Source organism: Misgurnus anguillicaudatus, chromosome 20 (assembly GCF_027580225.2).
Source record: "Misgurnus anguillicaudatus chromosome 20, ASM2758022v2, whole genome shotgun sequence".
Classification (NCBI taxonomy): Eukaryota; Metazoa; Chordata; class Actinopteri; order Cypriniformes; family Cobitidae; genus Misgurnus; species Misgurnus anguillicaudatus.
The window spans coordinates 23,132,864-23,148,715 of record NC_073356.2 but is presented as its reverse complement, the minus strand read 5'-3'; the positions used below and the strand labels follow the sequence as shown (position 1 = coordinate 23,148,715).

The 15,852-nt window shown below is 38.1% G+C and overlaps 1 protein-coding gene across 1 annotated transcript in view; it reads left to right on the top strand.

Annotated features, from left to right (window-relative positions):
• csmd3b (CUB and Sushi multiple domains 3b) overlaps positions 1-15,852 on the top strand; it is a 507,791-nt gene that overhangs the window by 321,275 nt on the left and 170,664 nt on the right. The window contains exons 15-21 of the mRNA XM_073858336.1: positions 2,847-3,041; positions 3,701-3,839; positions 3,986-4,173; positions 5,167-5,355; positions 8,053-8,169; positions 8,821-9,036; positions 9,162-9,350. Of these exons, the coding sequence (XP_073714437.1) occupies positions 2,847-3,041; positions 3,701-3,839; positions 3,986-4,173; positions 5,167-5,355; positions 8,053-8,169; positions 8,821-9,036; positions 9,162-9,350 (1,233 nt within the window). The remainder of the gene's footprint in view (positions 1-2,846; positions 3,042-3,700; positions 3,840-3,985; positions 4,174-5,166; positions 5,356-8,052; positions 8,170-8,820; positions 9,037-9,161; positions 9,351-15,852) is intronic.

The window sequence follows — 15,852 nt, the reverse complement described above, 5'->3', positions numbered from 1 at the left end:
TTAATGGCTATAATTTGGCGCATTCAGAGAAAGGTTTCACGGATATAATGTAGTGTGATAAAAGGATGTTTGTTTACGACTTCCAGGCGTGTCTAATGCAAACTGATGAGTGCTTTACTTAGTTTCACCGAATCTCTCCTCCACCCCTCATTAGCACATACATGACTTTAATCTGCGCAGTGACTTCTCGTTGGTCTTTCCTAAAGGAGATGTAAAATGTCAAGATAATCCATCAAAGTCTTTAAAGTGGACATCAGCTTGCATGCATATTAGGTGTGCTACCGTAACGCTAATATCACGTCTTTTAACATACTGACGTGGAAGCGTTGTCCGTAAAGAGCTGTCAGGGGTGTGATGGAGCGCTGTTAAATCTGTATTCGTTTTGACAAACGTCATGTCCTTCTTGTAGGCCTTTCCTGTCACTAAACATCCATCAGACACTTAGTCTGTCGTGAGGACGACAGCTTCTCTGGCCGATTGCCTTGAGCCCCTGTGTATGCTTCATGAAGTTATGATAAAACAACTGGAAGGTCAATAACACTAAGGAGACTAATAAACAAGCCTAGAGCAGAAACATGTCTTTAGGAATTGAGGTACCACTAACCCTCGTTCCTGTGAGCGCTACAAAAAGTGAAGATGAAGAGCAACACTTGTGCTGAAGTGTCACTCAGACTTGTCAAAGTGATACGGATTTTATCACTAGAACTGTTTATATTTTAGGAAAGGATTATTTTGTTTTACACATTGTGGTGTCTTAGTTTTAACTAAAATATACAAATATTCCAATAACATGGATTTAATCAATTTTTAAAGGGACAGAAAGCTAAATAATTGGCTTTTGTGTAGTTATTATGTTCCCTACACTGCAAAAAATGATTTTCAAGAAAAAAATCTTAGTATTTTTGTCTTGTTTGTCTATGTTCCCTACACCAAATTCAAGAAAAATTTAAGAAAAACTTACCCCATTGGCAGATTTTTTAAATACACAAAATCACTTAAATTTGATATTTTTGGTCTAAAAACTAGACTTATTTTATTCGGTGTTTTGTACCGAGCCCCTACGTTGCACTGCAAAAAATGATTTTCAAGAAAAAAATTCTTAGTATTTTTGTCTTGTTTTCAGTAAAAATATTTAAAAATTCTTAAATTAAGATGTTTTTTTCTTTATGACCAAAACGACCCAAGAAAATTAGTCTAGTTTTAGACCAAAAATATCAAATTTAAGTGATTTTGTGCATAAAACAAGCAAAAAAATCTGCCAATGGAGTAAGCAATTTTTTCTTGAATTTTTCTTGAATTTAGTGTTTAAGAAATTTTTTCAAGATTTTTTTGCTTACCCGATTGGAATATTTTTTTGCTTGTTTTATGCATAAAATCACTTAAATTTGATATTTCTGGTCTAAACACTAGACTTAATTTCTTGGGAAATTTTGCTCATCAAGAAAAAGTATCTTAATTTACCCGTTAATTGGCGCTGTCCCGTGAGCGGGACACCTAGATTTATTTCAAGATTTTCTATGTAAATGTTAATCTATAAAAACTATATATTGTTGGAAAGGTCTAAGAATGTAGTTTTCATATTTCAAACCCTTTTAGCAGTAATAATAATGCAGTAACTGTAATTTATTCATTTGTGACACAAGTATGCAGCAAACCTCAATGCAAACCAGTACAAACCTCAGTTTTTTGACAATTTTATGTATTAAAAATTATACTATATTGAATTTTTACTTATTACAAATAAATGTAAACTGCTTTAAAAAAAAATAATATTTTCACCTCCAGACACTTCCCTAAAAAACGTTGAAGTGTCGTCTTTAAAACCAAAAATTACCAAAATTAAAACCAAAATTAGGCTTCTAGACCAAAAAAAAATGCCAGAGTTATATTAATTTAAAGGTGTATATCACCTTTTCACCAACCCCCCACTCAAAAAGGGCTGCGCCAGTTAAAGGGTTAAGAATTTTTTGATATTTTTACTGAAAACAAGACAAAAATACTAAGAATATTTTTTCTTGAAAATATTTTTTTTGCAGTTTGACATTGCAGTAAAAAAATCTAGTTTCATGTGCTCATGCAAAACCTATATGTGCAGAATTTTTTTTAAGTTTAGTTTCGCATGCTCACATGAAACTTCCACGCATGTACGTGAAAATATAGTGTGCGCACGTGAAAGCGAAAGTTTCACGTGTGGGCGTGAAAGTTTCACGTGCGCACGCGAAAGTTTCATGTGAGCATGCAATAGTTACATGTGAGCCCGCGATAGTTTCACATGCGCACGCGAAACTAAACTTTATTTAATTTTTGCTCTAGTTCCCCTTAAGGGCTCCGTAGTTGTGTTTATCAAAAAAAGCATCTTAATTTAAGAATTTTTAGATATTTTTACTGAAAACCAGAAAAAAATACTAAGAAATGTTTTTCTTGAAAATCATTATTTGCAGTGTAATTTGTATGGATAGGACTCGTGGCGTAAAAGTATGCAACATCACTCTACTCTTCTAGATTTATGCATTTGGTAGACGTTTTTTATCCAAAGCAACTTATAGTGCGTTCAAGCTATACATTTTATCAATGTGTGCTCCCTGTGTTTCAAACCCACAACTTTTGTGCTGTTCCAATGCTCTAGCAATCGAACTACAGTAACACTCATTCAGATTTTATATTTTAAACTGCTTCAAAACACAAATCAATGGAAATTAAAATAAAAATTAAAACCAATTTTAACACTTTCGCACATCAGGATCTGTTTGTATGCTTTATGGCTACTGTGATAATACGGGCACAATTTGCCTGTCCCTGAAGCTTCCAATTCCAGAGTACCATCCTTTGTCCTTTATTTTTTTCAGCATTTGGCCACAATGAATGTCCGGATCCAGGAGTTCCTCTGAATGCCAGGCGATTTGGTGACAGTTTCCAGCTGGGCAGCTCCATCTCCATCATCTGTGAGGATGGTTTCATTAAGACACAGGGAGCGGAAACCATTACCTGTGAGCTAAGCAGTGGCAAGGTGATGTGGAGCGGCCCCATCCCAAAGTGCGAAGGTAATTATTTGGGCTGTTTGAATGAAGTCCCAAACAAGTGGACAATTGTGCTTGTTTTCTGTCTGACTATAAACGAAATGGACAGTCACCTGTGGGTCGCACTGGCAGGGGTTAATGGGACATGTGCTTGTGAGCAGCTTGTCATCTGCTGTTAAAATCTGTGTCAGTCCATTGTTCTCGGCTCAGCGTGCTTTTAATTATGCAACAGCATTCATATGGCCACTGGAACAGAGTGACAGACTAAAGGTATTGCCTGCCAGCCATTGTGCTACTTTGTTAGGAGATGTTGTGAAATTGTGTTCTTTAATATTAATCAACATACAACGCAGATATTATAGTTAAAGCCAAAAAACTAAATGTTATCCATTTGTAGATATAGTAGATTTCCCCACACTGTCGCATAAAACATTGTTTGGTTTCAGCATCTAGGCCACGCTTATTAGAGACATCAATGGGGACTTCTGGGACTGTGCCATTATTTTTGCAATGCTGCTTGGTGACACTTGGGTGCAAAAATGATTTTAGATGTCAAGTTTAAATGTACAAATTAATGTTTAGGCAACAGATTAATAAAAGCCAAAGAATGCTGTCATTTTGATTAAAAGAAATGCATCATATTCCAGTCTGTGTTAACTTAATGATCTGTATTCTATCTACAGCTCCCTGTGGAGGTCATTTCTCTGCTCCTAGTGGAGTTATTTTATCTCCTGGATGGCCGGGATACTACAAAGACTCGCTCAACTGCGAGTGGGTCATAGAGGCCGAACCGGGGCGCTCCATCAAAATCACATTCGAGAGGTATACTATTAATTTAGATAGATTTCTCTTTGTTGTTATATGTAGAACATTTAAACCAAATACATTTTCTAATATACAAAGATAAAACGGGAAACTCGAGTCCTTGTCTACGCAGACCTGAATTTTTCTTTTATTTTTGTACCCAGATTCCAGACAGAGTTGAATTGTGATTTCCTGGAGCTTCACGACGGGCCCAATCTCCTCTCTCCTCTAATTGGCTCATTCAACGGCACCCAGGTGCCTCAGTTTCTGTTCAGCAGCGCTAACCACCTCTACATGCTCTTCACCACTGACAACAGTCGCTCAAATAGTGGCTTCAAGATCCTTTATGAGAGTAAGTCCCCTGTAAACTCTCCACAGTCTTTCAATTCACCATACACTGAAAAAAATGACTTTCTTGCTTAGTATTTTTGTACACATTAATATTTAAGTTACTTTTTTTAAAAAGTAATGCAAGTTACTTTTCAGTTGAAATAATTCGTTTTAGAAAAATAGTATACTGAATTAAACTGAAACGGAGACGGGAGGCCAGAACTTTACATTTTTGCGATGGAAATACACAACTTCTCAGTCATAAAAAAACACCTGCAGGGCCTGAAAGAGATCAAGCATCAGCCAAGTAAGAAAAAATAACGCAAAAGTAACTTTATTACTTTCCATTGAAACTAACTAAGTAACGCAATTAGTTACTTTTTTGGGAAGTAATTTAATATTTGAATGCAATACTTTTAAAAGTAACTTTCCCCAACACTGCCCCTATCCCTTAGTTTTGCACATTTACGTGAACGTGCAAAACTAAGGGGTAAGACAGAGAAATGGGATTGGGCCTAAAGGGGGTCGCACACCGGCCGCTCAGCGCCTTCTAAAAAATTGAACACGTTGTTTTCTATGAGTATACGCACACTGGCGCCACGTGAACATCACTGAAAAGCTGCAAAAGCTGCAGACAGTTTTTGCAAATTCCTGCGATTTTTGCAAGTTAGCTCAATTTCATTGCATAATATTGCATAAATATCCCAAATATTCCATCGCATTTTTAAGAAAACGTGCCACAAGTTCAAGGATTTTTGCCCACAACAATCACAAAAACTGCGTTTTTCTGGATGGACTGTTTAGTGAATGATTAAAACACTGCACTGGATTAAAGTTTTATGCCTGAAAATAACAATTCTGTCTTGATTTACTCACTCTTATGTATTTTCGACTGCATAACATAATTTATTTCATACTGATTGTTATCTCAAAAATGTCAACCTGTTCCTTTAATCCACGCCTGCACAAGTATGCACAAGTAATTGTTTTTTGTAAACTATCTCGTTCTTTCCAGGCGTAACGGTAGATGCTTATTCCTGCCTGGATCCGGGAATCCCAGTCAACGGAGTCCGTTACGGCCAGGACTTCTCGATTGGCTCCACTGTGTCCTTCGGCTGTGACTCAGGCTACCGCCTCAGCCACGAAGAGCCGCTGGTCTGTGAGAAGAACCACTGGTGGAGCCACCCACTGCCCACCTGTGATGGTTGGTCTCTTTAGGCATTTAAAGCTGTAAAAAAGCAGTGAAGCTTTACTGATAAGTATACAGCCAGCCATTCGTAAAGGATAATGCTGACGTATCAATTTACAGTGCATTTCAAAAAGGCTTAGAGTTATTGATGAAGCAAGATTAATATACTGTGTAAGTAAAGTGGGACATGCTAAACTGGTGAAACCTCCCGTTGAAGCAATATTAAAGATGTTACCTAAGTGCTTGTACGTCAAAGCTTTTTAGGGTGCCTGTCCTTCAGCTATTTGATTACGTTTCTTCTCTTTACTTTCTAAAGCAGCTAAAGTAAAACAATGTGATTCAATGCAAGGCCATTAGTCCGTTGCTGAGCGGGATTCTGAGAGGTAATTTGTTGTGAAGGCTGTTGCTACTGATAGGAACTGATGCTCGCCAGAGATTAGACATCCAGGGGCACTTTTTACTGTGCACACTGTCATCACACTTGTGTGGTTTCTAAGTGTGCCGTGTGTTAGAGACACGCACCTGGTTACGCTGCAGTCTTAGGTAGAAGGTGCAGGATAAAATCAATCATTTGTATTGTATGAAACTATACAGTATAACCATTTGAAAGAGCTGTGAGGTGAGTCTTAAAATGCCATTTTGGTAAAAAATTATGAGCTGAAAGACTAAAAATACTGTATTGCTTTAACCCACCCAGCTCTTGGTTTAAATTTACTTTAAACATTTCCATATTTGACTAAACCATGAATTGAAACATCCCAACATTACCCAATTGTTGGGTTTGTCCATATTTTCCCCAACCACTGGTTGAATCAACCCAGCTTTTAGTTTTTGGAGATTTGTGCATTTAAATAGATTGATGCTGAGGGCTATGCACATTAATGTGTAACCATCAGCCAATCACCATTCTCAAGATATAATTTTACATGACTTAAAAGCAATGTTATCTACAACTGAATTATACTGAATACTCCACTTTCATTAAAAAATCCCACTAATTTACTCACACCCATGTCAGCCAAGATGTTCATGTCTTTCTTTGTTCAGTCGAGAAGAAATTACGTTTTTTTAGGAAAACCTTACAGGATTTTTCTCTATATAGTGGACTTTAGTGGACCTTAACAGATTACAGGTTTAATGCAGTTTAAAATTGCAGTTCAACGCAGCTTCAAAGGGCTCTAAACGATCCCAACCAAGGCATAAGGGTCTTATCTAGCAAAATGTTCATCATTTTTGCAAAAAAAAGTAGTTTTAAACCACAACTAGCACTTGACACGCCAATGAGACCTTACGTATTACATAATTATGTCGAAAGGTCATGCATTACAAATGTGAAGCGCACATCATTTTAAACAATAAACTGACACAAAGATATAATTACACATACAACAATGTCTGAACGGTCCTCTTTCTCTACATTTGTAAATACTGGGGCGGTAGTTTGGCATATGTCATGTGTGACCTTTCGACGTGATTATGTAATACGTTAGGTTACACTGGCACGTCACACAACTAGTGCAAGATGAAAAGTTGTAGTTTAGAAGTACGTTTTTTTTTTTTTTTTTGCGAAAATTGCGAACATTTTGCTAGATAAGACCCTTATAATGCCGTGGTTGGGATTGTTTAGAGCACTTTAAAACTGCATTGAAAATGTTAAAGTTCAGTAAAGTCCATTATATGGAGAAAAATCCTGGAATGTTCTCCTCAATCAACTTAATTTCTTCTTGACTCAACAAAGATAGACATAAACATCTTGGATGACATGGGGGTGAGTAATTTATCAGGATTTTTTATGAAAGTGGAATATTCCTTTTGGGGGCATGCACACCAATGCTTTTGCGGCCGACATACTTTTTCAATTGTTTTCAATGGAAGCATGCCGTTTTTTTTTTTTTCAAAAAAGCCAGCAACTGGTTTTTCGACTGATTTTCCACGCTCGGCGCTGAGAGTTAAAGAATATTAAACTTTGGATGAAAAGCTCAGCTCGTCAATGTCAGCTCTCACACGGCCGTCCAATCACAGTGGAGGAGGGAAGTGACAAATATCACAACAACCCGAGCCGAGCGCTTTCATCTTGCTCACCGATGTCAGAATGCGAGTCTTCAGCAATAAAACGTTCCTCGGACGGAGATAGAAAAGGCCCTGACACAACATCAATTGGAAGTTAGCCATGCATATCAGAATGCAGGGGCATAAACAAAATAGCAATTATCACAATGGAGAAATTTCAGGGAGTTAGCATTTGTGGTCACAACAACCCAAGCCGAGCACTTTGGTAGCTGTGATACTTGAGCTGTGAGTGCTTGGTTGTTGTGATACTTGTCCCACCCCTCCTCCACTGTGATTGGACGGCCGTGTGAGAACTGACATTGACGAGCGGCGCTTTTCACCAAAAGTTGAATTTCTTTCGACACTTCCAGAAAATTCAGCGCTGGTTTTCAGTGCGAAAAAAATAGCTGCTGGCTTATTTGAAAAGTGCTGAATTACGATTGGAATCAATTGAAAACATGCGCCGGCCGCGGGCGTAAAAGCTTTGGTGTGCACGCCCCCTAAAACTGTCCTACGGGCATTTTCAACCGCATAAAAAAAGCTTTGGTGTGCACGCCCCTTGAAAGTACATTAAGATGTCTTGGACTATGACATACAGCTTTAAACAGAACTTCAACGGACCTCCTTTGTATAACTAATTACCTTGCCTCATCTGTCCCGTAGCACTCTGTGGGGGTGACGTTCGAGGACCAGGAGGCACCATCCTGTCTCCTGGATACCCTGAGGTCTACCCCAGCTCTCTGAACTGCACCTGGACTGTGGAGGTCAGCCATGGAAAGGGTGAGTCAACAATCAGTATATTTTAACCTTGTAGAATTACTTAAGCATTCATTGTGACTGACCAAATATCGAAGAATTGACAATTGTTTAAAAAGCAAACTTGCGAGGGTCTATCACATAGTCTTGCTAAAGTGAGCCTCAGGTACAGACTGTCATGAATACAGATTTAGGCACTTGTAGATGCCCTACTCTGAAATATCATTACCCAGCCTTTGAATTCAGAATAATGACAGTTCCTCTGAATTTTAATTTCCCATGGCTGCTATAGCATATCAGTTCTGAAGGCCATTATCTTTGGCAGTTCAGTTCAGATGGAGCTAAAATACATTTTTCTCTCTCCAACACCATGGCAAAAATAAGGGTCAATTTCAAGACGTTTTCTGTTCTACGTGACCCCAGGCCAGTGATGTTGTTTAATTCATTGAGTATGAGTCAGCTATACCATAATGGGCCTTGGGACAATGTTCCCGGTTGCCCCCCCTTAGCCCTGCCTCAGTCACTTAAATAATGAGGTTGACCTTATGTTCCTTATCATTCCTGTTTTATTCTTTTTTATCTTCCCGTCTCACCAGATTAAGAGGGTTAACTAGAACCTTGAACCGGAATTACTGTCTGGTCCACAAGTAGTCATTGGTTTTGTTTTCTCAACAGGGGTTCAGTTTGCCTTCAACACCTTCCACCTGGAGGATCATCACGACTACCTGCTCATCACTGAGAATGGGAGTTTTGTTCAGCCGCTGGCCCGTCTCACAGGCTCTGAACTGCCCTCACCCATCAATGCTGGTCTCTATGGCAACTTCAAGGCCCAGCTCCGATTCATATCGGATTTCTCCATCTCATATGAAGGGTTCAACATTACATTTTCAGGTACCAAAGATGACTCTAGTGGGACAGTAGTGGCACTTTTTTGGTATTGTTTTACTATATTTATTGTTTGTTTTGTCTGTTGGCTACTAAAAATAATAAAGCTGGATAATAAATGACTTTCTCAGAGTACAATCTGGAGCCATGTGAAGATCCAGGAGTGCCACAGTTTGGTCGTCGTAACGGCTACAGCTTTGGTATCGGAGACACCCTGACCTTCTCCTGCAGTATGGGCTACCGTCTGGAGGGAGCACCAGAAATCATTTGCCTGGGAGGGGGTCGGCGCATGTGGAGCGCACCTCTGCCAAGGTGTGTTGGTACGTTGTCGGCTGTTTTCATTCATTCAAACTTTCTCTTGAATTAAAAGAGCACGCCACACGGACATAGAGCTAATCCCAAAGAAAGATTACGTTGATGTTTTTGCGCTTCAATAAGAATTGAGGGAAGGTCAAACATGCCCCAACCGTATGTGTGGTCTAATCCAGTATGACTAGTCACTTTCTTTGCTTAGCCGAGTCGAGCCTGATTACGATAAGTAATTGATCCCTGCCGTCTCCTTGGAAACACACAAGAAGTGTACTAAAGGGGTCACGTTTCCATTTCGGTCCACAGTTTACTTTGGGCCCAGAGCTAATAAACCCTGAAGAGGAGCTGTTTACAACGCCAACCTTCCTTTACACTTGCCTACATCATTTTGCTTGGCTGGCTCCTGCTGAAAGCATTTGGAGTGATTTAGTGCCACCATTGTCATGTTTCAGTGTTTCTTGATAGTATCTCTCGATGTATCTTGCTCACCGATGTCAGAATGCGAGTCTCCAGCAATAAAACGTTCCTCGGACGGAGATAGAGGGGCCTGAGACGACATCAATTGGAAGTTAGCCATGCATATCAGAATGCAGGGGCATAAACAAAATAGCAATTATCACAATGGAGAAATTTCAGGGGGTTTGCAATTGTGGTAGACTTTTCTTCGGGCAGGAGGGGTCAGCGGTCATTTTTCACATTAATTGAAAAAAATAATAACTGCATTTATCATGGCTGTTTGTGTTCGGCTCTTTTCCTTTCCCTGAATCAGGTTGTTGTGTCCCCACATTATTTTTATTTGGTGATGGAATGTCCAGTGCCAGACAGCTAATAAGTTTTGGAGATCAAGGATTAGGTCCAAACAAGGCTGCATCCTTCAATTGAAAGCTGGCTTGTTGTAAACCTAGTGTGCTGCCTATAAAGACTGCTATTACTCAGGATACCTTCTTTCTTGGACGGCATTGTATGCATCTTTGTGGAAAAATTTCCATAATGCATAATGCAATTGAAATATTGATAATAAACTTAGATTTAACTAAATAATGAACACTGTTGAGAAAGATTCATAATATTACTTTATTTATTTTATGGGCAATTTCAGTGCTGGAAGTACAGTGGATACAAACTTTACTTATACAAACTTTACTTATTGTAAGTGTTACCAAAAATATATTAAGTTAGTCACTGCTTATTAGAATTGACATTAAAACATGGCTGATCGACAGACTTCACTTAAGCGCTGTTACAGTGGTTACTTTTAAGTTGTCTGGAATTCAACATACAGTATTTACTGTAGATGTGATACAGCTCACTAGGTCCTAAAACAGATTTAAATAGAGAAAAATGTGAAAAGCCACAAGGAACAGAGGATATTTTTAAATTTGGATTAAAAACTAGAACTTTGACTTCAGGGCAGGCAGGCAGGCAATGAATTAATCAAAATGGCTTGACTGTAACTCAGGCCTCAACCCACACTACCATTCATCACAACTATTGATTCTGTATTGCATAAGAAAAACATATGTCCTTTTTAAATGACAACAAATGGACCTTGTTACCAACAAAAAGCACAGGAGTTAGAAAAAGAAGGTGACATCATAACAGTGCAACCTAATCTCCCTCTATACCAAGGGTGGGGAACCCTGGTCCTGGAGGGGCACTGTCCTGCAGAGTTTAGTTCCAACCCTAATTAAACACACCTGAAAAATCTAATTAAAGTCTTCAGAATCACTTGGAAATTAAATTCAGATGTGTTTGATTAGGGTTGGAACTAAACTCTGCAGGACAGTGGCCCTCCAGGAACCAGGGTTCTCCACAGGTTACATAATAATGTCACACCCACATTTATTGTTAAAGGAACAGTATGTAAGAAATTTATATCAATTAGTCATAAAATGGCCCTGAGATGTCACTAGACATTTAGAAATCATTTTCATTTTAAATACTTATAGTATATCACTGACAACAGTGGTCTGGCCAGGATATTGTCATTTAAAAAGTGGAGTTGCAGCCCTCAACTGATCTTTATGTTGTCATTTTGTGTATTGGCCACCAGTTGTGTGATTGCAGTACCAGTTTTGGCCACAATCCTACATACTGTTCCTTTAAGATTCCCTACATCATACATTATTAAATGTTCTACCTTCATATGCTAAGACAACATATAAACCATTTTTGTATGTTGGTTTTTCCAGAACATGTAAACAATAAATCTGTTGCTTTATCAAACCAGCCTAACACAGCAACAATGGCTCAACTAATAGTTAAAGGAACAGTATGTAAGAAATGTATATAAATTAATCATAAAATGGCCCTGATATGTCACTAGACATTAAGAAATAATTTTCATTTCAAATACTTATATCACTCACAACGCAGTACCAGTTTTGGCCACAATCCTACATACTGTTCCTTTAAAGGTCCAGTGTGTAGATTATTAGTGACATCTAGCAGTGAGACTGTGAATTATAACCAACCTCTCAATCCACAGCTCACCCCTCCCTTTCGAAACACATAGTGCAGCTACGGTAGCCACCACAGGACAAACACGTCATCGTCTGAGACAACGTAGTGACAAAACTCACTCTATAGAACAGTTTGTGCATTTAGGGCTACTGTAGAAACATGGTGGCGACTTCCATATGGGGACCAGCGGTGTATGTAGGTAAAAATGGCTCATTTTAAGGTAATAAAACCAAGGCTTTTCACTGGTTCATTGAACGTAAACAAAAACCAGAAATTTTTGATGTTTTCCATGGAACAGAAATATATCTAGAAACTTTCAAAAAATATATGTTCCGGAACAGAATCGTTTTTCGTTCTTTGACAAGATTTCTGTGCAATATGGATTAATATGCAAATTTAAATAGGGTGAAAGTTGGAATTGGGGAAAAATCTGGTTCAAAGCCCTGAATAAAACAATACAGTTCATTATGTAAGGTCTTAAAGCTGACATAACACAAGACGTTTTTGCCAATCTAATGTTAATCTTGCTTATATATAGAGTAGTATTTCATCATTCATATGTCCAAAGAGTCTTTCGTTTTGTCAGATTCATTAAAGAAAGAACAGACTTTCCGATTTTTGGCGTAAAAGGTCGAACACTTGAAGGCGTGCGGTAGGCGGAGCTGAAGAGTTACGAGTACTTAAAGTAGCTTTGGATACTACTTTTGGATTTACAGCCAACATAGATGGAAATCAAACTTTAAAAAAAACTTTTTTTTAAATAACCAGCCTTACATTATAAATATGATCCAGAATCGGACACTTAGTCAGTAATAGACGAACAGGAGCAATAGCAGCAACGATTACAGCAGGTATGCTTGTTTATCTGCTATTTTAATAAAAAAGCAACATAATCCAGTTTTTAACTGCATTTACCCGTTTTAAAAGGTGTAAATGTTGTAAATGCAGTACAAAGTGCTGTTGTTGGTGTTGTTTACATTGCATGCATGTATGCGCGATTGCAAACAAAACACGTGAGTTTTTGATTTACTTACGCAACCCAGTCTCACCCCATGTCGTCAATATTTGATGACACTTGACCATTCGTCAATATGTGATGCGGAGGGTATCCCTTTCGCGTCATTTTTTGACGAACTGGGGACTTCAATACTATTACGTCCGTTGCATTCTCTTCTCCTATTTTCTTACCATTTTCGCGTCGGTTTAGGGTTAGATTTACATAATGACATCCCTACCCAAACCTAACTCTAACCCCAACGCCAGGTGACAACTGTTTCTAACCCCAACGCCAGGTGACAACCGTTTTTATTTCGCGTACACTGTTTAATTTCGCGTACACTGTTTAATTTTGCGTAATCTAACCCTAAACCGACGCGAAAATGGTAAGAAAATAGGAGAAGAGAATGCAACGGACGTAATAGTATTGAAGTCCCCAGTTCGTCAAAAAATGACGCGAAAGGTATACCCTCCGCGTCACATATTGACGAATGGTCAAGTGTCGTCAAATATTGACGACATGGGGTGAGACTGTGTTAACTTACGCCTGTGGTTGTGACTCCTAAACGGGGTCTTTTACAGTTATGATCGCTCCAATAGTTGTAAAAAAGTGGACAATCTGGCGACAAACTGAGCCTTGTTTGTAAAGCAGTCCTCTCCGAAATACAGCCAGGGAACAAACAAACTCATTCGCAATTACGTTGCTGCCCGGTAAAAACGAACTGCATCCACTGTTGTCTTACGACAGGGAAAGCTAAATAAGGTTTTCTTCTCCTTACATCCAAAAACACACTTCTTTTGTTGAACTATCTTGCTAAAACAAAATTGTCGCGTGCTGTGCAGTGATACCGGTGAGTTCTACTCGACGGAGCAATGCTAATGTGCGTTCTCGCTCTCACTTGACGTGCAGGGCCGGCGTGCTTTTCTGGGGGTAAAGGCCCATAAAAGGAATATGGGGTCAATCAGTCGTAACGGATACCCCCATTTGAAAAAAACTTTCCAAAACTTGTAGGAAAAAGGAGGCGTGAGTTTGACTTAGAAATACTCTGTTACAAGCTCAACTGCTTTTTTGACACTTTGCTTATGTTTAGCATGAGGACTACAACTCTTAATCTGTGTTAATAAGTCAGAATACATGAAATAGCATTACACCTCCCCTTAAATATACCACTGATAATATAGTTATGTATATTATATTGCATTTATGTCAAGAGAACCTTTTAAAAGTTACACACTGCGCCTTTAAATGTGTTTTTCAACCAATAAAACATTTTTGAGGAAAAGTATTTTTGCTCTTCGGTTTAGTGATACAATCTATGCAGAAATTGCACACTTTAAACTTTTAAACTTTCTTCAATATGTTTGTTTGACCTCACCAATCTTTTCAAGGAGAAACACATCTGAAGCCAAGGCAGAACCATTGAGAGTAAGCCAACTATTTTCCTGCTTGCCTACTTTAATCTATTCCTTAAGATTAATCTTTAGCATGGCAAAGTCTTTTGCACGATCCAATCTTCCTCTTACAGTGCTATTAATCATAGGCGGGTGACGTTTATGAGTTGAGTCAAGCCTGTTCAATGGGTTGCAATAAGTGTTACGTTATCTGATCACATTATGCTTTTTTCAATTCAAAGACCGCAGAGCATTTTTTCGAATTTGTACTTGCTGTAAACTTAAACTTAATTGCTTAACTATAGTGTTAACATATAAGCAAAGTTTCAATTTTGTATGAGATTTAATACTTTATACTGTGCATGTTTCTAAAACTCAACATACCTGATAAAAAAGACAAATATTAAATGAAGCACCTTGTAAGAGTGAAACACTATCATGGATGCTTATCGATTTTTTGTTACACATACCCCAATAAATTTACAGCATTATGTTGACCCTTACAGTAGTAGGATAGGAAATCTTATGTAACCTTAAGCGCTGCTCAGAAAAATAAAAAAATACCCACGAAATACTACATTCTTGTCAAGTCATAATACAAATGTGTTACATTACATAGTGATCATAACTGAAGGGTCATGCAGTCAAAATGAAGAACTTTGAATATATTTATAGTTAACGCTAATGCACAAACACATATTTCTTGATCTAAATAGACTGTTTACCACTTGAAAACGATGTGCCAGATTGCTGATAATCAGGCTGGTACATATTCATCATGTCTGAAGGCACAGATTGATAAATATTGTGCTGGCGGGAGTTGAGGACCAGTCACATGATTCACAGTAGAAGATGACAATGCTTTATGAAAGTAGAATCGCCTTATCAATTATTCATGTGAAACCATCAGTCATACCATTTGCAATTCATAATGTATTCTAAAGTTTAATTGCAGCTGTAAAAGCTGTTCAATATGTTGATCTTGCTGGCAAAACTTTTATGAACGTTTCATTTTTCACCATTTGTTTCATTGCCTCCTCACTATGGAGGGTTTATCATTAGCATAGATATTAAAACTTTCTTTTTAAAGGTTCCTTGTTGCAAGCTATATCTTGCGGGCCATGTCTTGTACATTTTTAATGCATTTGGCTTCAGTGCTTCTATTACAAATGCCAGAGAGATACATTAGCAGAAATCTCATCATGATTAAAGCACTGCGTGAGATTTTTATATATCGAAATGGACTTTAACATCTTGTTCAAAACTCACCTGCGCCAAAGACACACTAACAGTACATGTACTGTGTGTTAACTGCGGATCGGGGATTCAAAGTGCTCTTGCATAAGCAAACGCTTAAGTGTGTCTAACAAAAAATGATTTTTATTAAGTCACAGTTTCTTAAAAGAGAAAATGGTCGTTTTTATTGTAAAGGAGATAAAAAGCAAAGCTACCGTATGTACATTTTCTTTCATCTGGGGAGAATAAAGATCCATGTTGCTGATGGAAAGAAAGAAAATCCTAAAACTTGCACAAAATGTACCGTTCTTAACTACTTTAGAAACAGGACAAATCATATTGCCAACTTTGCACTTGGAGCAAATATGATAACCTGCCATGTTTGCCCTACCAAAAAATGGAGCTCAAACACTGTGCATTGAGATA